The sequence below is a fragment of the Oenanthe melanoleuca genome, chromosome 19 (assembly GCF_029582105.1).
Source record: "Oenanthe melanoleuca isolate GR-GAL-2019-014 chromosome 19, OMel1.0, whole genome shotgun sequence".
Taxonomy (NCBI): Eukaryota; Metazoa; Chordata; class Aves; order Passeriformes; family Muscicapidae; genus Oenanthe; species Oenanthe melanoleuca.
In genome coordinates, this window is record NC_079352.1 from 10413350 (window position 1) to 10438901 (window position 25552).

General features: G+C 46.8%; 2 protein-coding genes across 2 annotated transcripts; one reads left to right on the top strand and one right to left on the bottom strand.

Annotated features, from left to right (window-relative positions):
- Window positions 1-337: 337 nt before the first annotated feature.
- Window positions 338-6365, top strand: LOC130260828 (1-acyl-sn-glycerol-3-phosphate acyltransferase alpha-like). Its single transcript, XM_056506571.1, has 6 exons — window positions 338-567; window positions 1838-1971; window positions 2381-2556; window positions 2795-2890; window positions 3392-3464; window positions 5709-6365. Exons 1-6 carry the CDS (start codon window positions 383-385, stop codon window positions 5852-5854), a joined length of 810 nt encoding a protein of 269 aa, XP_056362546.1. The 5' UTR covers window positions 338-382; the 3' UTR covers window positions 5855-6365.
- A 4588-nt stretch (window positions 6366-10953) lies between these two features.
- LOC130260829 (myeloperoxidase-like) lies at window positions 10954-23312 on the bottom strand. The gene is made up of 12 exons (XM_056506573.1): window positions 23239-23312; window positions 22480-22573; window positions 21486-21661; window positions 20757-20880; window positions 18625-18754; window positions 17538-17738; window positions 17129-17444; window positions 15564-15724; window positions 14903-15155; window positions 13461-13631; window positions 12427-12664; window positions 10954-11962 (listed from the first exon to the last, which is right to left on the bottom strand). The coding sequence occupies exons 1-12, from the start codon at window positions 23300-23302 to the stop codon at window positions 11758-11760; spliced, it is 2133 nt and encodes a 710-aa protein (XP_056362548.1). The 5' UTR covers window positions 23303-23312; the 3' UTR covers window positions 10954-11757.
- Between the last annotated feature and the right edge of the window lie 2240 nt (window positions 23313-25552).

Consider the following 25552-nt stretch of genomic DNA (forward strand, 5'->3'; position numbering starts at 1 on the left):
TCTGATCCATCCTGTTCTTCCCCACTGAAGATTTTCTTAAAACTCCTCAGTGTTCCTATTCCCAGAGCCCCCTGCAGAGGCTCTCCAAGCACTACCAGCCCCACAGCCCCTGCACAGACAGGGTGTGCGTGTTTGTTGCTGTGTTTGCCCTGTTGCCATCCAGCCCTCCTGGAGCTCTTGCAGTGCCCTTGCTAAACTGGGTTCCCACAGTGAGTGCAGCTCCCAGCAGAGAGCACAGCCTGGCTGAAGCCTCGCTCCCAAGCCTCCTTCCAGCTCTGCACCACCCACACACAGCTGATGGAGGGAGTCTTACCTTTGCTCTGCATCACCAGCTGCTCGTGACTCATTCACTGCTCTGCTCAACACACTCCAGGCTGGAAGGATGGAGCTTTTCCTCCTTGACTACCCCTTTACCTGTCTTCTCATTGCCTTTCTAGTCCTCTACCAGGTGAAACCTGCATTCAGATTCTTCTGCAAGATGACCTTCTATAAGTTGTGGCTCTTCACCATAAGCATTGGGGTTGCCATCCTCAGTATTCCTCGTGGACGTAACGTGGACAACATGATGTAAGTTGTGTGTGGCTCCTTTCTGCCCTGAGCATTGATAGAGTCCAATCTATCCAGTGCTTTGATTTGGAGGGTCCTGAGGCTGAGCTGTGGTGGGGAGGGATTGGTTGTATATTGATGTGGGGAGATGACAGACTTTGTAATTCACAGGAGGGGTGTGGGTTTTAATACTGGCTTGGGGTTGATAAAAAGAATAACAAATTATCGAAAGAAAGGATGTAAAAGGTGACACAGATTTGCCAAAGCAGATAATGCCAACAACCTAGATGTAATGCTAATTTTGCTATTTTTACTAGAGCTCTTTCATCTGGTATTTGGAGCTGTGTTTCCCTCCTCCCCATGGCTGAGCACTCTGTTACTAAGTTGTTGAGAAATCCACCCCAGGTGCTCTTCCCATTCTCTACCCTGAGATACCACCACAGTGCAGTGCTGGCCCCTGCATGGGCACTGGTGTCCCCATCAGCTCAGTGACAGCCTGGTATCCCAGGTCTGGCAGTTCCCCAGCCCATCCCATTGCTGCCCATCCTGTCTCTCCAGATTGCATTCAGACTCTCCTGGCTTTGGACTCACCTGGGGAGTCCAGGAGTGATCAGTGGTGGTGGCAATCAGGAACCTGGGCTGAGAGGGGACAAGAAGATGACTCTGCTACATGGCACCACAGTGCTTGAACCCTCCTGAAGTGATGAAGAAGCAGGATTTACTATTCTGTTTTATGCTTCAGTGGGAATTCATATCTCCTAACTGAGCAACAGCCTTTTGCTTTAAGAAATTTTGTTCACTTCTTGACTTTGGTGCATGACATTTTTTTTTTTTACTTTTTTTTAGATGCTATTTTACCAATACCTCTTCAAATTGGGCTCCCTAATTGCAGCCTAATGTAACCTAGAGGCAAATCCCTCTCCACAGCCAGCAGGGTTAGGCACAGGTTTACTGGCAGTAAGTAAACCAGCAAGGTGGGGAGGAAAGCAGAGTACAAAGGTGTGCTGTGAATCTGGATATTATCTAACATTTTGTTGACCTGTGGAACTTCTGGAGCTGTAGTTACTGGATCATTGATCATGTATGGCTTGAGGGAAAACTGCCAAGTGTATTTGTCTTCTGTAATTAAATAATTAGCTGCAGAGGGACAGTAATTGCTCTTCTCCAAGTCATGGTCAAAGTTGTGTCTGTGGAACCCAGCAGAAGCAGTGTGTGAAGTGGGCTGATCTGGATGCAGAGTTTGGTCACAAATTTCAACATCTCTTTGGCTAATTTCCACTCCTTTTTCCAGGTTTTTGCGCATATTGACCCGGCCACTCAAACACATCTTTGGTATTCAGATCGTGGTGAAGGGCAAGGAGAACCTCAGGACTAAGAAACCTTTTGTCCTGGTGCTGAATCACCAGACCTCCCTTGACATCTTGGGTATGTGGTGATCCTGCCTCCTGCTCTCGGCCCCAGGTGTTTGTAGGAATGGGTTGTATGGAATCCCAGGTGCCACAGGCAGAGGGGCAGGAGTGGCTGCTACAGAGCCCTTCACCAGCCAGCCCCAAGCCAGGGCTGATCTCCAGGATATCAGAGGCATTTTCAAGCTACATCAGCTTCACCCTCTCCAAGGGAATGGGGACAAGGCTCTCAGCTGACCACAGCCCTCTCATAGCTGCTCTCCTTCAGTGCCAGTCCTGAGTGGACGGTCTGGAGACCCCCATAATTCCCCAGGGATTCCATGAAGCTTCAGGCATGGCATCTCCTAGAGCAGAGGGGTGTCACCCGGAATCTAGAGGGACCCTGAGTGCAGATGACAACTTGTTCTGTCCGTGCTGTCCCCTTGCAGTGATGATGGAGGTCCTGCCGAAGCGCTGCGTGCCCATTGCAAAGAAGGAGATCCTGTACATGGGCACGTTTGGCCTGGCCTGCTGGCTCGCAGGGGTCATCTTCATCGACCGCAAGAGGAGAGAAGAGTCCATTGGCACACTGACAGAGGTGGCACACTCCCTGCACAAGGACAACGTGAGTGGGGAGGAGTCCAGTGAGGAGCTGCAGGAAAACAGGAATCTGGATGTGGGTGGAAAGAGATCTTTGTCTCTGGGCCGGGCACTGAGCAGAACAGACTGAGAACATCAGTGTGTTCTGTGCCCATGAATGGAGGTCAGGGGTACAGAGATGAGCCCCAGGGCACCATCCCTCTGCAGTGGCTTAGAATTGTATCTGGAGCTCCTTCCTCCCTAATGTCTTCTCCCTCCTGCAGCTTCGTGTCTTGATCTTCCCTGAAGGAACTCGTAACCGTGGTGGCTCCATGCTGCCCTTCAAACGTGGGGCCTTCCAGCTGGCTGTGAAAGCCCAGGTGAGACCCACCTTCCTTCTGCCCCTGGAGTGAGATTTTCCTACTGTGGTCCACCAGCAAACCAGGGTCCTGGTCCCTGGCTTCCCTTTAGATTGAGTACATATCCAGGAGCCCTCGGGGGTTTGCAAGTGGCACAGGAAGGGTCTGTTTCTGTGATAAGTAGAAAACCTTTGTTACAGCTTGGGATAAAAGTGGAGGAACCTTGACAAGAGTCCTGGACCTGCACAGGGAAGCTTCTGCTGAGCTGGCCTCTGTAGATAGTAATTTGACAATCCACAGTTGTTGGCCTAAATACAGAGATGAAAATACAAAACCCGATAGCAAGAACATGGGATGATACAGTTAAATGATCTAAATATTCAAATAATCCTCTGAGTGTCTGCTGTGACACTGATGGTGATAATTATCAACAAGCTGCAGGATTCACCTGAAAACACGAGTTGACTTTTGGAGGAAGGAAAAGGAAATGTGTATATTCACTGTAGACTGCCTTCCTTCCAGGTCCCCATTATTCCTGTAGTGTTTTCTTCCTACAACAGCTTCTACAACCAGAAGGAGAAGAAATTTACATCAGGTGAGGATGACCTGGGGCAAAGAATGGTCTGGGTGGTGGTGCAAGCCTAGTCCTTAGAGCCATGACTGGGGTGGGCAGGGGACCACGTGTAATATGGAAATGGCACCCAGAAAACAGCAGTTTCTGTCTTCTTGGGAAGAAATGGGATGTTTCAGGCATCCCTTTTTCCTCTCCCCCTGGATTTCTCACTGCTTGTCCAACACCTGTCCAAGAGAACTTGGAGAAGCAGCAGAATCCTAGGGCAAGTCTTGCCCCTGACACCCCATGCTGCCCTTGTATCTGCACTTGCATGGAGAGCTAGGAAACATTTATTTCTACAAAATATTTTAATATTGTAATATTTTTTAACTAAAATTTCTACTAGCCATTGATAAAATTTTAGAGGAGTAACACAAGTCTTGGGCTTCAGAAGGAAAATGCAGAAAAAAATGGTACAAATTCCAACAGAGAAAAGTGAACCATCCTATTCCTTTGCTCTCTTAGCTACCGCCTACCTTCAAATGGACTTCTGCCACTTCCCACTCTTTCCCAGGCTAGCCCTGGTGTTCCCTGAGGAGAGGATCTGCATCTGAAATTCTCATTCCTCCAATTGTTGTGCCTGGGTGCAGTCATTCCCTTGCAGGCAGACACCTGGAAAGAGGGAGTGGTGCAAATGACAAATATGGAATTGCCTGTTTCCAGTCATATTTATCCTCTGCCTGTTCACACACAAAAGTATTTTGGATCTGGAAGTGTTCCCCCACCTGAGAGTCAATAGGACCATGATCAGGGATACTGCCAGCTTGTTTCTTTCCCTTCACATACCTGCTCTGGGAAATCAGAGAATAATCTCCTTGGGAGGGATCTTTGAAGCAGCTGATCATTTTGCTTTAAGCAAGGGCAGGTCTAAAGACATATGAGTTAGCTTTGTGACCAGTCCAGAAAAGGTTGTATTATCCTGGGAATTAATGGTTAGCTAGTTCCATGCTCAGCTGATCCCTGAGCCCTTTTCGAAATGGCTGTTAAACAGGCAGGACCTGCATTGCTGAAGAAAGAACCCTAGGTCACTTTTCTTGTACTTTCCCACTTTCCCCAGCTGGAAGTTTTGTCAGAGCTGATTCTGAAGAGGGTGGTCAAGACTCCTGCACACTGAGCAGGTCCCTGGGTCAGGACAGCTCCCTGTGTCTAGAGTGGCTCTGGGTGTGCTGAGGAGCCTCTCAAAAGTCCTGCTCTGTGCCTGGTGTTGGACACTGTCATTCATGGAACATGTCTGGTGCTTGCTGAAGTCTTTCCCAAGAGACCTGAATTTTCAGCATAGCCTTGTCATCACTCTGCTTTTTCAGTAGGAGCAAGTGAAGTGAGGTACCAGCCTAGCTTTGGGTGTAAGATGTACAGGCAGGTAACACAGAATCATGGAATCACAGAAGGATTTGGGTTGGAAAAGACTTGAAGCTCATTTCATTCCACCCCTTACCATGGGCAAGGAGACCTTCCACTAGACCAGATTGCTCCAAGCCCCATCCAACATGACAAACACTTTTCTTTTGTGGAGTTCTTCTCTATGCTTGTTTTGCCTCCTTCCCACAGCTTTGCCGCCGGCACTGCTGGTTGTCATTCCAGGCACACATGTAAAGTCATGCAAGAACATTACAACACATCACAGACTCTCCCCAGATCCTCAGATTCCTGTTTGTGCAGGCACTGTCTTGTCTCCACTGGGCCAAAACAGGACTCTTGGTGCCAGAACAGAAGAGCATGATGGCAGCTCCCCAGTATGTTCTTCCAGTTTACGCCAGTCCATTGCTTAGGTTCTTCCCCCAAGAAATCCGACATACCAGGGAATCCTGGCCATAATTTCTCTTATTCCAAAGTGTGTTTCTGGAAGGAGGGACCAGGCTAAATTTGGTATGCATAGACAGAGTACAAATAGTTTGGATGTGTTGTATTAAATATCTTCTCTCTGCCCATGATCTAGACAGATCCTGAGATCTTTCTGTGAAAACTCATCCTGTATAAAACATTGCATTATGTTGGAGGAGAGATTCACCTGTTTCCATATTTACGATTCTTGTGCTCTCTGTGGATGGAAAAGGCCAGGTTGGATTTTTGCTCTGTGCATTTGGGATGTGGCTGGGCTCCCACAGCACCAGTGTAGAAATGGGGGCATTTCCTTGGTTGGCACCAACCCTCCTGCTGTACCACCTCCAGCTCTTCTATATACCACTAATGTTTTTTGGGTTTTTTCCCTGTTTCATCTTCTTCCAGGAACGTTGATCATCCAGATCCTGCCACAAGTGGAGACGCTGGGCCTGAGCCCAGATGATGTTCCCAAGCTGACAGAGCAGGTCCGTGACTCCATGCTCTCCACCTACCAGGGGATATCGGGAATGACGAACGGAGCTTCCCATTAGGGATCCCATCTTCCAGCTCCAGCTGCTTGTGCCCCAGCTGAGGGGAGCCCATGGCAACCACAGGAAACTTTGGCAGCAGAGACAACTGTGATTGCAACATTGACATACCAGAGACAGGCAAAACATCCACAAGGGAGAGAAGCTTCCAAGGGGAATGTTGCTGTGTTCCTCCCAGACAACGGTGCCACCCAGGGGGACAGACACACAATGGACAGATGGACATTTCTGTGTAATCACATTGTTGAGAATGTCCCACCAGCTGGACCCTTCACGTGATCATCGCTGCCTGCTTATAACCACCTTCCCCTGCTCACATCCTACGAGGCGAAGGCATTGATCCCAAGCCTGTGACCATGCTGCCTTGGGCTTTGAGGGCTGCCACATTCCCCTGGAACACACTCAGGAGAAGGCACTCCATGGGGAGGATTTGGGAGGTACCCCTGCCATGAGAGACAGAAACCAAGGCAGCTTTGGGACAGGGGAATTAAAGACCTTACATGTGTCTACAGGGCTTGGTGGTTTCTTTGGCATATTTAGCCTTGCATTTAAGCTGTGGAAGATTTTGCTTTCAGGGTTGGGCACATCTTCAAAGTGTGAGAGGAACATGTCTGGGGACTCAGAAACCAGAGGCAAGCAGCAGGAATATGCTGCCCAGTATCCTTGCCATGCCCAGATGGAATCATCATCCCTGGAAGTGTTCAAAAGATGTGTATATCTGGTGCTTAGGGCCATGGTTTAGTGACTGACCTGGCTGCGCAGGGTTAATGGACTCAATGATCTTGGAGTGATTTTCTAGGCTTCCTGATTCTATTCTAATCCATGATGATTCTATGATAACCTCATGATTTTTAGCACAACCTATATAACTTTCAACACAAACACACTGGGAGCTGCAGCTCCTGATTCCTGAGTCCAGCCTTCTGCCTTCTCTGTCAGAGGATGCCCACCAGCCACAATGTGACTTGCTTTTCTGTGCTGGTATGTTTAGCTATGAACCAGAGCCAAAAAATGTTTCGGACACAGGTCTGACTTACACAGAATCACACACTGATTCACAGAGTCATTTGGGTTGGAAAAGCCCTCTAGGATCATTGAGTCCAACTTGTGGCTGATCCTCACCTTCTCAACCAGCCCAGAGCACTGAGTGTCCAGGCTTTCCTTGGACACCTCCAGGGATGGGGACTCCAAACCTCCCTGGGCCCCTTTCAGGGCCTGAGCATCCTTTCCATGGGGAAATTCCTCCTAAAATCCACCCTGAGCCTCCCCTGCCCAGCCTGAGCCCGTTCCCTCTCCTCCTGTCCCTGTTCCCTGGAGCAGAGCCCGACCCCCCCGGCTGTCCCCTCCTGTCAGGGAGTTGTGCAGAGCCACAAGGTCCCTCCTGAGCCTCCTTTTCTCCAGGCTGAGCCCCTTTCCAGCTCCCTCAGCTGCCCCTGGAGCTTCATCCCCTTCCCAGCTCTGTTCCTTTCTCTAGACTTGCTCCAACCCCTCAATGTCTTTCTTGGGGTGAGAGGCCCAAAATTAAACACTGGATTTGAGGTGTGGCCTCAGCAGTGCCAGCACGGGGGGACAGTCACTGCCCTGGTCCTGCTGGTCACACTGTGTCTGGCACAGCCCAGGTGCCACTGGACTCTTGCCCACCTGGGCACACTTGGACTCTTGTTCAGCCATAGTCAACCAGCTCCCCCAGGCCCTTTTCTGATGGAAAGATTTCCAACCTCTCTGCCTCCAGCCTGTCAGCTGTAGGTGAGTGCACAAGGATTTGTTCTATTACTGCCCAGAGCACCCAAACCACACAGGTTCACTGTAGGATTTAAATAAAACTTGTTTCAAGGCTTCAAGATGCAGCTGCCATGCTTCAGTGTCTTCAAAGGCTGAAAACTCACTGCTGATTAGAAGCAGCCTAAACAGCTTCTTCTCATGTGCAAAACCAGAAGATTGGGACAGTTTTGGTGAAGATTACATGAATGTACTAATTTCTGAGCAGGTACAAAGGACAAGGAATTTGATTTTGCAATGCAAGCATGCCAGCCTGCAGGTTTGACACCCATTCAGGATGGGAAGTAAAAAACGTGTCATTATTACACTTTCAGAGAGTCAGAAAGCCTCTGATCAATTTTTTTTAGGGCGACATAAAATATCATTGCCCTTTGATCTGAAGACTTACACTACTGGAAGGTTTTAGAAAGAAATTATATATTTTAAAATATCACATTACAGAAAATAAAACAGATTAAAACAGTCTTGAGCTCCCCTCTTGGAAACCATGTGCTGATGTTCAGTCAACAGCAGCCAGCAGAGCCTGATGTCCAGGCAGGAGTTTCCCAGGAGCAGCTCAGTGCCACCATCAGGGGTTTCCAATGCTGGTCTGATGAGTAGGATTAGAAACTGTCAGTAAAGCAGAAAAAGCTGTTGAGAGGCAGAAAGTCTTTCCTGGACACAAAATTTTTGTTCACCTTTTTGTCATCCCTGTATCCTTGCCCCTCTGAGACACAGTGGTGCTTCCAAGCCTTAGAATGAGTGGTTTGGGGGCAATTTCTTGCCATTTCAAAAGGTTAAACTTCTAGCAGCCGCTTTTAGCCCTGGAATTTCACTCTCTCTGGGTTACACGAACACTTTGACTTTCCCCAAGCCTGGTGAGTGTGCTGGTTTAACACTAAAGACAACCCAAGAAAGTAATTTTTTCTGAAAAAAACCAACTAGGCTTTCTCTGCATCTGAAAGAAACCAATCAGTGATTGGCTTTGAAAACTAACAACTGGTTAAACCAGTTAAACTAAAAGAAATGGACACGCCTCTGTGAGATTCACATTTTAAAACAAACAAACGCCGGGAAAGCTCTCTTTCCCCACCAGCCACAGCACAGCTAACACCGGCCTGGGCCCCTTCCCATGGCCTGCAGGCCTTGCCTAAACCTGGGGCTGGGGAAGGGGCAGAGCAGGGCAGGGCTGGGCAGGGCAGAGCTGGGCAGAGCAGGGCTGGGGAAGGGGCAGGGCAGGACAGGGATGGGCAGGGCAGAGCCGGGGAAAGGGGAAGGGGCAGGGCTGGGCTGGGCTGGGCTGGGGAAGGGGCAGAGCAGGGGAAGGGGCAGAGCAGGGCAGGGAAGGGGAAGGGCAGGGCTGGGCTGGGGAAGGCTGGGACAGGGCAGGACAGGACAGGACAGGACATGGCAGAGCAAGGACAGGGTAGGTCATGGCAGAGCAAGGACAGGGTAGGACAGGGGAAGGGGCAGAGCAGGGCTGGGCAAGGCAGGGCAGGACAGGACAGGGCTGGGCTGGGCAGGGCTGGGACAGGGCTGGGGAAGGGGCAGGGCTCGCAGGGCTGGGCTGGGCTGGGCAGGGCAGGGCGGAGCAGGGCAGGAGTGGGCAGGGCAGGGATGGACTGCGGAAGGGGCAGGGCAGAGCAGAGCAGAGCAGGACGGGGGACGGGCAGGGCAGGGCAGAGCAGAGCAGAGCAGAGCAGAGCAGGACAGGACAGGACGGGGTACGGGCAGGGCAGAGCAGAGTAGGGCCGGGCAGGGGACAGGCAGGGCCGGACGGGCTATCTTACACAGAGCTCACGAAGCCGCCGGGCCCCGTTTTCGGCCGGGGCCCCCCAGTAGAAAAGGAGAGGGGAGGCCCGCGCGGCTGCTGGGAGACAATCTCCTTTTCTTCCCCCCACCATCCCGCTCAGGCGCGGCCAGGGAGCGCAGGGCTCACCACAGCACCCAGCGGGCATTAAAGCCCTGCCGTGCCCGGCCCGCGGGGCTCTCCAGAGCGGCTCCGGGCAGCCGGGCCCCCTGCAGGCCTGGGCGCACCGCGGGCCCGGCCCCTGAGGCCCTGCCGCCCCTGGGGAAAAACCATCACACCACGGCTGGAATTAAATATAACAAACGCCAGAAAACAGCCGTGCAGCCAAAAACCCACACTGCTTTCTGGCTGGGCCCTTAGAATCCTAGCCCAGCCCCAGCACGGCCTTGAAAGACTATGGTAAATAACTCTGAGCTGCCACCGAAAAAATACCACACACCTATCTGCTGGCCGGTTAAAATATTAATTCTTTCACTACCCAAAATAAGACTTAAAAACACTTTAGTTCTCTTTCCTAAGTAAAAAATCCAAAATACGTACAAAACCAACATAAAAACACCAAAGTAAAAAAAAAAAAAAAAAAAAAAAAAAAAAAAAAAAGAAAAAAGGTCGCAAATGAGGAAAGAAAAAAAGTTGTAGGCTAAAATTTCTCTCTTTTTAAGCAATAGAGAAAAGACTCTTGTTTCCCTATAATACATAAAAATATATTATGGGGTAAATAAATGTTTTAACTGTAAATATAAATAAAAACATTAGTACTAAAGCAAACAAATGTGAAAATGTCTGTAATCCTGTAAATTTGAATAGAGAGAAAATAAACCTCTGCTCCCCCCCAGGGAAGAAGGAAAAAACCCTCTGTTTTCAAAAATGAAAAAAGCTTTTGTTTAAACTATTATAAACCTTAAAGTGTGCCCCATAAGTTAATATAGTCCTCAATAATGGTTGTAGGAAAACCATTAGTCGAAAAAAAAAAGATTTTTACATAGTAATCCAATTTCTATTTTCCCAGGTAGCTGATCACTGTAACATCAAGGCCACAAGAAAACTGTGTTTTGTGTAAAAATCTCCATAAACTAAAAAAAAAAAGTCTCCTCTCAAGTAAATTGGTGAAAGACTTTTTTTTTTTAAATGGTAAACTGACTAATTGGTTTTCTGTACATTGTCCATGTAAGAAAAAATAAAAAAAGAAGTTGTGAGGAAAGGAGAAGTATTCTAAAAGTTTTATCCTAGGTTTTATTCTTTTTTCTTATTATTTCTAATAAAGAAGTTTTTCTTTGTACCCTTTAAAATATAAGCCTATTTAGCCTTCCTCCTAATTTGATCTCACAACAAAAAATAAGTAAATAATTCTAGTAAGTACACTGACTATTTATCCAATGCTGAACTAACAACAGTGGGAAAGGAGCCACAGGAAGCAGCTCAGCACATTTCAGTGACTGTAAGAATATGATAAAAAAAGAAATTAAAAAACCTGTTGTTTAGAGAGAAGGTGAGCTGGACTCAAGTCCTAAAGAATGGGGTGAAGCCACCATAATTTAGCCTTTAAGTGCAAATTCCTGTCTTAAGCAAGTGTTTCCCTCAAATAGTTACTCATGCTCAATACAGGAGATCCTTTGTGGTCCGTGCCCTGCAGAAGGACAGGGTAGGTGATCCCCAGGTATTGTGATCATTTATAAATGGGTTGTCAGAAGGAAAAATAATCCAATCCAGGCCGTTCTTCAAGTCTCTGTTCTCCCACATCATTTCAGCTGGGGGAGCCCTAGTCAGAAGTGTTTCAGTAGGACACTAGGTGTCCACATCTCTCAGACAAAGACACTCTTTTGCTGTGGCACATCATAACCTTTGATTATGTGGCGTGTGGCCATACTGTGGCCATACAAAACTATGCCTTAAACTGATATAAAGCTTTGGGGAAGATGAAGGGAGATCAGGAACTTGGAGCAGCAAAGACCTTGGAGCAGGTTGGCTAATTATAGTTGGTTTTCTCATCAACACCTTTCCTGTCAGGAAAGACTATGGTTGTCCTGGAGTGAGGTTTTTAGAGGACACATTCCCAAGGTCCAGAACAAGGCTGGATTTTGAGGGATTTCCCATCTGCTTGAAAGGAAGAGGCAGGGAATAAGGGATGATGAAAGTGGTGGATTGCCTAGAAACCCAGTTAACAGCACCTCTGCCTCCAGTGCTGTGTGAGTGTAGCTAAATGGACAGTCACTGTCTTTTGGGGGGCAGAGTCACTGTGGAAACCTTAATTCTTTCATTTCTTTAGGCATAGGAGAGACCTCATAGCACATTTATTATTTTTGACAGATCTCAAACCACTGGTACCTTTTGTGTCACTCTAAGGCTCATCTTTCCAGGATGAGAGGTCAAGTACATCAATCTCCTGGCAATCAGTGAAGTCCTCAGGATAAGTATTGATCTTGAACACGTCCCTGGGTATCTTTGTGATATGAGTATTGTCACAGATCACCCTCGACACTGAGATTTTTCTTAATGCTTGCAACTGTTGTGGAGTGAAAACTCCCGGGTTTTCCCACCAGAACCTGCAATGAAATTTTTGGAAGCAGTTTATAATCTCTGGTTACTTGTTGAGATGTTGAGACCAAAGTGGGTCTGAATAGTGTTTAGATCCACCCCCTGGAGCATCCCTTTAGGAAAGAGGAGTCTCCAGTGTGGCCAGATCTGGATTTTGCCAGTGCAGAGAGCCTGCCTCTTCCACACAGCATCAGCAGGCTTCTGGGATGCAGGGATTTCTGCTCTGAGAGCAAAAGTCACCTCAGGCAGAGGCCACAGCAGAATCCTCCATGATCTGGAACTGGTGGTCCTCAGCCCCGTGAATCTAGAGAAACAAGCTGCAAAAAACAGTCTTTTGGCAACTGAGCTAACATCAAGGGGTGAGCCTTGCTGGGATCACTCACTGGAGTGCTGTAGATGGGTTGGATTAGTGTGTCACAGGAAATGTCAGCATTTCTCCCCTAAAAAATGCCGCAGGGAATGTAACTCTCACCTGTCCCCATCACGCAGGTTCCTGAACTGGGTGCCAATAATGCAGGACAGGAGGGGCCCAACTCTGCCCTGGGGAACCACAGGCTCTGCAACTGCCCCAATCCAGAGGTCGATATTGTATGGTGTCCCATATACATCCATGAACTTCTTGGCCAGTTTGGGATTGCCCAGCACCTCAGATAATTCCTCTACAGTTTGGGGTTGGGAGAGCCCACAGAAGCCCCTCCAGGCATTGTAACCTGCAAAAGCAGGAGCAGCAGATGGTAAGACCCACCACCACATCCCACAGCACCCTTGGCCCATGAGCACTGCCTGCTTCTTCTCATGGCATTAAAGATCTGGAAGTCACTATTGTCCAGGCAGTCCCAACAAACAGCACATTTTCAAAGGTCCTTCTCATATGTACACTAAAATAACAGTTTGGATGTCTTTGTGACTACACGTCATCCTGTTGGTTATATCTTTCTACTGCTGAGGGTGAATGCATCAGTCCTTGCAGCTTTGGGAGGCAAAATTTCTAGGATGAAATTCTTAGAAAAGAGGAAATTTGGTTGTATTTAACCCAAGGGCCCCTGTTCTTCTCTAGCACCTGAGGCAGTCCCACCTGTGGGTGCAAGTCAGTTCTGCTCAGAACTCTGGCTTGTCTGGAGCACAAGACAAGATTGATGGGCAAAGAACAAAGCCCAGGGAACCTGTCCAAGCCCATGTGAAAGCTGAATTTGTTCACTTGTGTCTGAACCTTCTGTACCACACATGCTCTCTGCAATACACCACTGTCTCTCACCTGCTTTCTTACATTATCCCAAATACTATCTTTGATTTCTAAGACTTTTGTCCTTGTCATAAATGTCTCACAAAAAGATTTTTATAATACAGAAACCTTTTATTCCCTGAGCTTGACTGTCTGTCCATCCTTCACCCTCAAATCAAGGTACTGGTTCTTCCCATTAGTATAGAAAAAGTTCATTCATGGAATAAGCAGCAGAAGGAAAGAAAGGTCTTATTCACAGGAGGTGTGGACTTGTGTCTCCTTACCTGGAAGGCCGTGGTCTCTTCCCCGCTGCATGTTCATGGCTCCTAGATCCAGACCCATCACCTCTATCTGTTCAAAGAGGTGGTTCTGGAGCTCCTCAACTAGCAGTTGGTTCTGTTTCATGAGTTTTGCATGATCCACAACCATGCCCCGGATCAGGGGGTCGATGCCTCCTGCAGCCATTGAAAATCAAGAAAAGATTTTTGTGCCAAGGTGCAGCTTTGATGGTCCCTTTCATGCAGTTGAAACAGTCTGCTATGGGCTGGGTGGAGTTTTCATCTCTATATTTTCGTTTCACCATGTGTGTGTGGAATGATAGAATCATAGAATCACAGAGTAGTTTGGGCTGGAAAGGACTTTAAAGCTCATCCCATTCCACCCCCTGCCATGGGCAGGGCCACCTTCCACTACCCCAGGTTGTTCCAAGCCGCATCCAGCCTGGCCCTGGACACTTCCAGGGCTGGGGCAGCCACAGCTGCTCTGGGCACCCTGTGCCAGGGCCTCCCCACCCTCACCGTGGTACCTGTATGAATCTGTACATATCTGCAAGTGCCAGTAAATAAAGCCTCACACTGTAACAAAATTCCTTATCCCTCCCATCCCTCAGCTTTTCCTTCACACCCCGAAATCCACTTATTGTCCACCAGTCCCTTTCCAAGTCTGCTCCTCAGGCTGCCAAGCCCCATTATGTCCTAGTGCTTGAGGGTTTGTCCAAGGTTTTAGATTTTGCAATGGATTTTGTTTATAATTCACTATTAATTGACAGACATTTATTAAAACCTTAAATTAGTGATAGAATTAATTCATGTCTGACTGTCCATGTCTTTTTCATAGCATTTAAGGAGACAGTATGAGCAAAACACAGGAAAATTTGCCACATATGCATAATTATATTTTTCATCATTTGTTAACCCATTTTGGAAGAGACATTTGTCTTCCTTGAAAAGACTCATCTGGAGATCTCAGCTGTGTAATAGCAGGACCCCATAACTCCAGTTAGAGTCAGGAAGGGGGATGGGCACCTCTAAGAAGGAACAATGATGCTTTAGCTCAGATAAAATTGATGTATCACCCACTGTGAATGTCTCCTGATTATAGGGGAATATGAGAGCTTTGATTGGCAAAGACTTTGATGGATTGATATTTGGCACAGAGAGTCTCCTGCCTCCTGGAGCAGTAGGAGAAGCAAGAGCAGCTGCAGCATCTGAGTGGATGTGGAACATCCCACTGTCAGGTCTTGCTGAGCTGGGAGGTGTCCAAGCAATGACTAGACATGGTGCTCAGTGCTCTGGGCTGGGTGACAAGCTGTGGGTCACAGGTTGGACTTAATGGTCTTGGAAATCTTTTTCAACCTAAAATGATTCTGGGATTCTGTAATTCCATGAGCCTGACCAGCTGATCTCTACGTCAGGACCAGACCAGGACTACTGCTCCATGTTCTTACCTTCCATTACGATTCTCCATGGAGCACAAAAGGTCAAATGCAGAGGGACATGGGAGAAGGAACCCAAAGGCTGAAAGCTCTCATTTAAACGGGACACAAAAGGCTGCACTGACGTGTGGCCAAATCGGAAAGCCAGGGAGAAAACATTTGAGGCCCTTGGATCCACCTTCTCATTGTAACCACTGTACAAAGGGATCCACTTGCTGGTCTCCTCAGCCAGCAGGAGTGGGAGGTAATCTCTGTATGTTATGATCTGAAAAAGCACAAGAGCACAGGAGGTTATCAGCAGCTGCAGCAGACATGGCATCAGAAGTCAAGTGAAGAGAATGAACGTGGACTCTGCAGCAGAATTCATTAAGATCTTCTGAAAAAAGAGCTGTAGCAATGGAATAAATTTGGCATATTGAATTTAAATTATTTTGTAAATGTGAAATTATCTAATAATTAATTTATACATTAATATAATAAATGAATTATGAATTAGTAACATGATGCATAAAGAAGCTCTGGATATCCATGCTGTCTCAGATGGACCATCCTCATTCACAATTTCCAACTCCCACAAATAATTCCCCTGATTTGGCAAAATATTTCCCTCCTTTTGCCTGGAGGAAAACCATTCCAAGTGTGTGGATGATAAACAGCAAGCAGTAATCAGTACCTGGTTTATGGCAATCACTATCTTTCGACTCTCCTGGTAAAGCTTTTCCCCATCCCAGTGGGGATTTAATTTCCTCAGCTCCGTAGCCAGGCGATTGTGCTCTCGGACAAAGAGAGTATGCATTGCAGAGAGTCCCAGGTTTTCTGTCACCCGTTTGTCACCTAAAATGAAAATATTTTAGGAATTTTATACATTGCTTTCAACTTCAGAAGCAAGTTTTTGTGTTAGACAAGTAACAAATGGTGACGTTCCTGGCAATAATGGTGTGGGTGTCCCATCCCTGGAAGTGTCCAAGGCCAGGTTGGACGGGGCTTGGAGAAACCTGGTCTAGTGGAAGGTGTCTCTGCCCATGGCAGGGGGTAGAACAGAATGGTTTTTAAGTTCCCTTCCAACCCAAACCCTTCTGTGATTTTATGAAAACTGGAGGGGACTCAGTGAAGACCCTCTGTGAGATGATGGAAGAAGCACTGAGTATCTCCTCACTCAGTAAGGAGCCCTTTTCATGGGCAGAGAATGACGAAATGAGAAAACTCTGTATTCTTAGGATTTATTTTGCAAGGTTCACATTTATAATGGGTTTTTTTTAATGTTATGCTTGTGATGGATCTCTTCAAATTTGAATAAGTTCTGTGTTTGTCCTCATTTTGTTTAAATTTCAGACAAACTTCTAGACTTTTCTTCTGATGTAGGGTGGATTAGTTAATTAATCAATTAACTAGATTGCTTAAGAGTGTTTAATTGTTAGTCTTGATTGGGTTAAAAACTGAATTATAGAATTACAGAATGGAAGGGGCTTTAAAGCCTATCATATTTCAACCTTCCACTACCCCAGGTTGCTCCAAGCCCCATTCAACCTGGCCCTAGACACTTCCAGGGATGGGGTAGCCACAGCTTCTCTGGGCAACCTCACCAGAGGTTGGAGTCAGGGCTCACCACTCTTGCAGGCAACAGTTTCTTCTCTATATCTAATTTAATCTATTCTCTTTCAGTGTGAAGCCATTGCCCCTTGTCCTCCCACTACAGTTACTGATGCAGTCTCTCTCCCAATATTCCTATAGTCCCTTCAGATCCTGGAAAGTGCTGTGAGGTCTCCACTCAACCCCCTCTTCTCCAGGCTGAACAGCCTCAACTTTCTCAGCCTGTCAATGCTGACAAGCTGACAACTGGCATTCAAGTAATGAATGGTGAATAATGAATGGTGAATTCTAGGTGGAAGAAAAAAAGCTCCTGGGAAACTTAAAGCACTGGTGGCTATTTTATTGAAAATTTCTCCTGCTTTTGAAAATACTTTATAAAGGAAGAACAATTTGCTGTAATTCTTCTGAGAAACTAAAGTAATTTTAATGTATATTAATCAATTATTGTTTGATTATTTTTCTTTTCTAATTTGGGGAGGATTCCCTGTCTTTCACCTTACGTAGTCATATCTTGAAGTGCCTCATTCAAATATCACAGAATCACAGAATATTCTCTGTTGGAAGGGACGCACAAGGATCCTATAAGGAGATATTTGTCCCTTTTTGACTTTATGATCCACGATAAACAACCTCCCAGCTGCACCTTACCTGCTTTAAAGCAGGGGATGTTGGCGCTCGTGTTGGTGAGAACGCAGATGCTGTGGGTCGTGTTCTCGAAGGGCAGCAATTCCAGCCCCGTGTCCGTGAAATCCTGGTTCACAGCCATCAAGCCCAGCTGGCTGGTGAGGTTCCTCAGGCTCCTGGCCAGCGGCTCGTCGCTGCCGTACACGGTGCTGGCGTCGATGAAGGACGTGGCGGCGTTGAGCTGCTCCCGGCGGAAGGTGCGGGGGCTGCACACGGAGGCTGACTGCACGAACGGCATGCAGGTGTCGGAGCTCAGCATCCGCGGGTCGTCAGCAGGGAACTAAAGCAAACGAGCCAAGTGATGCTTCAGAAAGTCCTGTGGTTTTGTTTTTGCTGCTGTAAGACAGCGTGGCACGGGTGAGAGTCAGGGTACCTTAATGGGGAAGCAGGGGGGCTTGAAGGCACAGCTGGTGTGGCACTGGAGTTCCAGGCTGGCTCCTTCCCCGCTGGCAGGGGCCAAGTCAATGTCGTGATTAACCCACTGGCCCCAGTGCATGAAGACCAGTGAGAGCTGCTGGTCTGCAGTGACGTTCTCATTGGCTGTGTGAGCAATTTCATTGGACACTTTTCGAACCTGCAGAAAACCAAAATGAAAAAGTGACTATCTCTGCCATGGTAGATTTGCCTCTCACTTGAACTCCTACTGTGAAATCTTGGAATCACAGAATCACGAAGGTCAGAAAATACCTTGAGATCATCAACCTTCAACTGGGAATCCTCATTCCCTCTAAACTGTATTGAGAAGGGCCGCAATCTACCTGTTTTTTGAAAACCTTCAGAGATTGACTCCTCCACTGTCCTGGAGATCCTGCTCCGATGCTTAACCACTATGTCAGTGAAGACATATCCTGATATTCCTAATATCCTGAATCTCCTCTAGTACAATTTGTAGCTATTTCCTCTTGTCCTGCCACTTGTTCCCTTGGAGAAGAGGCCAACACCCACCTATTCCTACATGATCTACATGTAGCTGTACATCATGCACAAGATGATCTTAGATAAATTACTAAGAGTTAATTATGGCATTACACAGCTCCATGTCATTCCCCAGCTCCATCCAATCAGGTGTAAAAGTAGACTACACTGTCTTTCAGCCAAACCCAGCTTCTTGGAACGCCGTTCCAGGTGAAAGTTGTTAGTGAACACCAGAAAGTCAGAACGTGGCTGAGGAACTCCCAAGCTTTGTGTTTTGTACAAACCTCCTGGTGTCCTTGAGCACTGACTGCAGCAATCCTTGGGACGCACACTTCAGAAACTGCTTAGGGAAGCATCCACAAAATTTTTGCTCATGTCTGTTGCCAACAAAAAGTATTAACCTGAGCCATAACTCATTTGTAGAAAAGCAGCCTGAGATCAAAGATCAAGCAATCTACACTCTAGATGTTGCCACTGCTTCCTTCCTGATGGGTGCATTAAGGGCAGTGTCCATACTCATGGCTGGATTAGGATAAAGCTCTCACCAGTGGGAGTGGGAATCCGTTGTAGCGCTTTCCTTCAATTGCTCCTCTGGGAACAGACACTCCATCCTCATACACGGCCGGGAGCCAGCGTGCAAAGGCGCGGTTCGAGGACCCCAGGTGGGAGTGATTTCTGCAGCATCACCAGAAAAATAACTTCTGTTATTTTTTCAAACATCAGCAACCTTGTACAGACCAGCATTTCACAGCTCTTTATTCCATGTCTGAGCACTCTGGTAACAGGGATGAGACTGGGAAAACACCAAGAAGCAAATTATATCAAGGTTATTAGTGTGGAGAAAAATCAACTTTTTCTAAAAAGATGTCTTGTGTCACTCTATTAATTTTAGCTGTCATTTAAACCTACATTAATTTTATCTGGCATTTAAATCTCTGTACTACCTCTGTCTTCATTGCCCTCTCAAAATCAGACACACAGCAGGGCCATCAGCATGGTGAGAGTGGCCATGTCTTGTCCAGCTGGGGGTTGGAAGTTTCCAAGGATGAAGATTCTCAACCTCTGTGGGGGTCTGTGCCAAGGCTGCTCCTTGGTGAAGTTTTTCCACAGACCCTCTCAGCCTGCAACTGTGGCCATTGTGGTGCTGCCTTACACTGCTCCAAAAATTTTGAATTGCTAAAGTCAGCATTTTATGTTCAGAAGAAAAATAATCCTGATTGAGCAAATTATCTGTGGTCCTGTGGGCACAAAACTCAGGCCATGTCTGTCTATATGATGTGGCACTCAGGGGTCTGGTTTGGTTGACAAGGTGAGGATGACTCAAAGTTTGGACTTGATGGTCTTTGAGGTCTTTTCCAACTTAAATAATTCTGTGATTCTGCACTGGAAAAGGAGTGGAGTACCCAGTGTTTACAGCAGTGTACTGTGAAATAAGAGCATGTCCTAGGAAAATGACTGTGCCAGAGCCGAAGCAATTCCATCAAATATTAAGGACTCAGAATCACCAGGGTCTTGTTCTGATTGCTATTACTGTCCTTGCAGGCAAACTATTCTTATGATGTGTGCCTCAAGCTGAGCAAGATCCTTGGGAACACCACAGGGATCCCTCAAGTCCAGTGCCTCCTCATCTCTCTGACAGCCCAGCAAGGCCAAGGACAGCCCTACCCTGAACCTCAAATCCGCAAAGACACAAAATCCTGCAATGGGTCAGGCTGGAAGAGGCCACACTGGGGTCACCTGGTCCTGTGTCCCTGCTCAGGCAGGGTCATCTTAGAACACATGGCACAGGACGGTGTCCAGATAGTTCTGGAATATACCCAGTGAGAGAGACTCCACTACCCTTCCTGGGCAGACAGACAATGCTGTCCTTGTGGGCTGCAGGCCCTGGAATCCATGGGAACAGACTGGACAACCTCAGTGAGTGTGAGCTCCCTGCACACTGATGCAGAGCTGTGCTATGTCATCACATCTGGCACATCTGTTTCATGCCAAATGCACATTGGATGCAAATCTCACTTAGATTTGGGGGCTGGCACAGACACAGCAAGACAAGGAGCCTTGACTGGTATTGTCAGAGTAGGAATTTGGTCATTTTCTAGTTTAAAAAAAAAAAAAAAAAAAAAAAAAAAAGCACAAAAGGAAATAAATGTTTGAACCCAGCTTCGAACCTGGAGGGAAACTATATGCAAAAAAAGCTGAATAACTAACTTTCTCAGAGGATGTACAATACACAATGCTGGAAGAGCCTAGAATAAAAGTCTTATTTAATTCCCACCCTTGCTCATCACAGAGATACATCAAAGGCTGAATATTATCATCTGAATCAGTTGGGGAAATTAGTATTATCCCTATGGAAGAGTGGAGGGATGATTTCCTGTGGCCTCCAGCAAAATGAGAGGCTGAGTCATAGACTCAAAGTTTCCTCTTACCTGCCCCACCCCAAGAAGTCCTTTTCTTCATCCAAAGCAGCACATAAAGGGCAATGGGCCTAAATCTGAGATTTTCAAGAAATTACATCTTTTTCCTGACCAGCAAAGGTAGAAATGAATCCTCTGTTTCAGCCTTATTAAACTGAACATTTCACTCTTCTTGCCCTTTCAAAAAGCACTTTCACAAATAATCAACCCAGGGTCAGAATACAGACTTGAGACTCACCTTGTGCACAACCAAACCCTACCTGTTGTTGCACTCCCCAGTAATGGTTCGGTAGAAGTCCCTCTCTGGACATTTAATGGAACGAGTCTGGTAGTCACAGCCAGTGCCCTTGGAAATCATCTCCTTCTGTCTCCTGCTTAGCAGGTCTGCAAGAGAAACCCTGTAAAGTAACATCTGATCCCTGCTCTTCTTTTTTTGTTTCAGCTTCTTGGTGTTCTAGGTCAACATTTGAGCCAGATGAATTGGAGCAGTGGATATAAAACACCTGGGTTGTAATTGTTAATTTGGTGCCTAAACCCTTTTGTGGATCAGCCATCCCCTCTGGACTAGGGAAACTGTGTGGGCATGAAGCAATTTTCCAGGGGAACGTGGAGAGCATCATCACCAGGAAAGTTTTACCCCAGCTGGAAACAAAACAATGAGTTTGCAGAGTGATAAAACCCAGGTGTGAGGTTCCAGAAGTGGAAGATGGAGGGGTTTCATTGGTTACAGTCTCCAGTGGGTTTTGTCCCAGATTGACACAGGTATTGTTAGGCTGTTTTTACAAGGATAGGAGAGATGCACTCTCAAAGATGATGAATAAAACACCCAGGGTCTGGTCTGTCTCTGAGCAACCTTCAAATCTATTCCCCTCTTGGGGAAGGGTTTTACCCCTGGTTATTTGGGTCATGGCAGAGCTGCTCTCTGCCCTGCTGTGGCACATTTCCCACTCTTCGCTCATGGAAAGACATTTTGGTCTAAATTACATTACCTGTGACATTGAAACGCTGTTTCCCAGAGAGATGCAGCTTCCTTCTGAGGAGTTTCAAAGTAGTTTCCAAGTAATCAGCAGCACGGACTGCAGATCTGGTTCTTCCTATGGGGTCCTTCAGGTGCTTCAGGAAATCCATCGGGTTGACAGTCTTTTCCTCCAGTTTTCTTTTTAAGCTGAACATAGAAGAGTTTTCTCTGAAATCAGAGCTCCTCTGTCCTGCTGGACTGGGTGTAATTAACTGTGACAACACTGAAGTGTTGCACGCAGGCCCTGCCCAGTAGGACCAGCTGTCTGCACATCAGCACATCTGCTCAAAGGGTTTTGGCAAACAAAGCACTGTAATTGCCTACTCCAAGTTTGCAGTCACACTTCCTTGTCACAATAAACTTCGTTCTATCATGTGGAAATCCAGATCAATGAACTGTGACTGGATAAAATTTTACATGTATTATGTTGCAAGGTGTATTCTGTGAACAGAGGGACAACATTGCTCCTGTTCCATCTCTTTCTGGTCCCAAGACTCTGCCTTGCTACTTCTGTAGGGTGAGTGGAGCCAGACTCCTTCCCAAATCATCCCACTGCCTGGAACCAGCCTTTTGGGACAATCACAGAGGACACCTGGGGTTTGGCTTCCACTGACACGTGTCTGGGGCAGGGTGTCCATCTGCACAACTCCAGTCCTCCCGGAGAGGGGCAGAACTCCTGCTGCCAGGGGTTGTCCAGCATGTGTCCAGCATGTCTGAACCATTATGGACTAGTGAGAGGTGCTTGTGGCAGGGTAGGTGAGGAAACATTCCTTGGAGGTCATGGCTGGTGGTCCTGGGACCAGAATCCAGCCAAACTGGGCAAAAATATCCCTCCAGCTACGACAAGGAGAGCCCTGGCACTAAGGCTTCTTCATAATAAACATGTATTGGAAAACAGAGAAAACCCACACGTATTTGATCTTATTTCCTTAAAGTATTGGGGCTGTCAGGCAGGAAGAACTCACCTTTTTCGAGCCTGTAAATATGTGGTGTCTACCAGCTGCCTGGCCTCAGTAATCATGCTCAGGAGAGATGAATCTGACACCACCTCTGAAACCTCTGCTCAAAAAATTAAAAGAAGAAAAAACAGAAATTGAGGATATTCAATTATAACATACACCAGAAGCTTTGTTCTCAACTAAAGCATCTCCCCAGCTGCCACATACACAGGTTTTTTAAACATTTTCAGGGATGGTGACTCCACCAATGCCCTGGGAAGCCTGTTTCAATGCTTCCCCATCCTTTCCATGAAGAAATTTTCCCCAATATCCAATCTAAACCGCTGGCACAATTTGATACCATTTCCTCACCTCCTGTCCCTGTTCCCTGGAGCAGAGCCCAACCCCCCCGGCTGTCCCCTCCTGTCCGGGAGTTGTGCAGAGCCACAAGGTCCCTCCTGAGCCTCCTTTTCTCCAGGCTGAGCCCCTTTCCAGCCCCTCAGCCCCTCCTGGGTCTCCAGACCTTTCTCCAGGGAAAGTGCACAGAAGAATACAGTCTCTGCCCCAGGCTCCCTGTCATAAAAGGATGATTTGCACAGATAGGCTGTTGGTTAAATAGGGAGTTTCCTTAGGCAAATCTCTCAGGTATCAACTTCATTTTTAGTGGATCAATCCACAGGATACTTCAATTCTTTCTTGGAGCTATGTCTAACAGGGAACTCAGGCTGAGTTTTGATTGACACCCTTTCCAGTAGAGCAGCAGCCAAAGGACAAACAGGAACCTACCATTCCCCAAGGAGCCCATTGCTCCAACTAGGCAGAGACTGATTATGGATCCCAGAAGAGTCATTCTTGGGCTTGTGCCTAGAGAGAAAAGCAACATAAATCCTCAATGGGCAGGGCTTCAGTGAGGGGTCAGAACAGACTGATGTGTTCAATATCTCTTTCAGGATCCAGGAATAAAATTGACCTGTCCTCTGTCCAGATCTGCCAGTGGGACTCAGGCTGGGGCTGTGGCTGTACGGGCTGGCAGGACACAGGGACACCACTGAGGGGTGGCACCCTCAGTAAAATGGGCTGAGTAGCTGCCCAGGAATAGTCAGGCACAGTCCAGCCTCAGTGGTGGAGATATTGGGAAGGTGAGTTGGAAGAGGGCAGTGTCCTGGGCTCCTGTCTTTGGCAATGTCCTCAAGCAGCTGGTGGAAAGGAGCCTGACCCCACACATCCCTCTCTGCTCCCTCTGTCTTGATGCTAAAAAAAAAAAGCTGCCACATCTATCATTAGTCTTTCAGCCACCCCTGCCAGTCCTCATGCTGCTCCCCAAAATTAATCTCCATTCCTATTTCACATTAACAGCAGAAATGTATATGATCTGTTCCACCAGTGTCTCCCACTGTGGCACAGCATCTTCCCTGAATGGAGGTTTGTAGCCCAAATATTGCAACTAGATTTATTTTAAGTAATTTAGTCAAATTTTTAATTGTTTAGACAGGACAGAGACAAAATTTGGAAGAAGTAACAGACTTCTCACAGTGGGAGAGATTATCTTACAATTGAAATCCATAATAATCTTCATGGAGGTTGAAAGCTGCTTATTCCTTGCAATCGTATATTGCAGGATATTTCTGCATGAGGAATAAATCAGACTGTCGTTGCTCAGTTCTCACAATAAATTAAATCCACATTAGGGGAAAAGGAGAAATGAAGCACCACCTGGTCCCAGCACCACTCTGCCTCCCATCTCCTTGAGTTCACCCATGGAAGGCACCAATATCCACACCAGAAATATCAGATGCAGATATAGAATGAAAATGCACTGATCTTACCTGCCATCTCTGCAGCACTGGAAGGGCTAGGAGAGCAGTCAGCTTTTTATACACCTGTACCAGGGCAGAAATTAGCCGGGTCTAAGATGGGTGTGGCCAAAAAACTGGGACCAGATTGAGCCAAGAGGAAGTATCTGCTGGTTTGCTTTACTGGAATGATCTAGACAGTGCACACTTCTCCATTCTTTCTGACTTCCTTCTTGAAAAATCAGTTTAAAAATGAATTAAGACACACCTTTTTTTTCCCACAAGTGAAAGACATCAGCTTAATTTTATGATGGTAAAAGATCATGGCAGAATTTGGCTCTTTTTTCCTTGTTGGTTGACATCTCTGAAGGTTTGGGAAGCCAGAAATGGATAATTTTGCTAGTGCATTTGTGGAGCATCCCAAGGTGCACATACAGCATGTGTGAATGGTGAGCCTGCCACTATTTGTGTCCAGGCAAAACAAAGTTGTGTTCCATCAGGGATTTGTAAATTCCTATAAAATATTTTCTAATTACTGGAGATGACACAGACTGGACAAGGAATGAGGCAGTAGCACAGAGCAGGGTCAAGTTGTCTCTGGCAAAATCACATGGAAAGAAATAGGTACAATCCCAAAGCTATAGCTGTGCCAATACTTAGAAAGGAACAAAGTCTTAGGCCAAATGATGTAATTCATCTCAATGTGAATTATGACAGATGGTTAGGAGAAAATTGTTCCTGTGAGGGTGGGCAGGGCTGGCACAGGGTGCCCAGAGCAGCTGTGGCTGCCCCTGGATCCCTGGCAGTGCCCAAGGCCAGGCTGGGCAGGGCTGGGAGCAGCTGGGACAGTGGGAGGTGTCCCTGCCCACTTACTGAGGGCAGGGGGCAGAATGGGATGAGCTTTAAGATCCTTTCCAACACAAACCATTCCATGATTCCATGATATGCAGGAGTGAAAAGGATTGTAGTTCAGTGGACCAACAGGAAGGGAGTAGAAATAATTTAATCCTAACACTGGTGACACTGATAACAAAAGACAATGCTGAATTTTCTTGCCTTCAATCAATCTTTTAAACCTCCCAGGATTAGGAAGCCAATCCTTCCTACTGTTCAAATATTTTCACAGCTCTTATTAAACCAAAATAAATAAAAGGAAAGCATATATGATAAAGGAAAGTGCTACCAAAGAGATATCATTTTCAATCTGTGGGAATAAAAAAAAAATAAACAAAAAAAAGAAAGGCCAGGTTTTCAGAAACTGGAAATGCAAAGTCAATATTTCTCCCCTAAAGAGAAGTTTGAAGCCA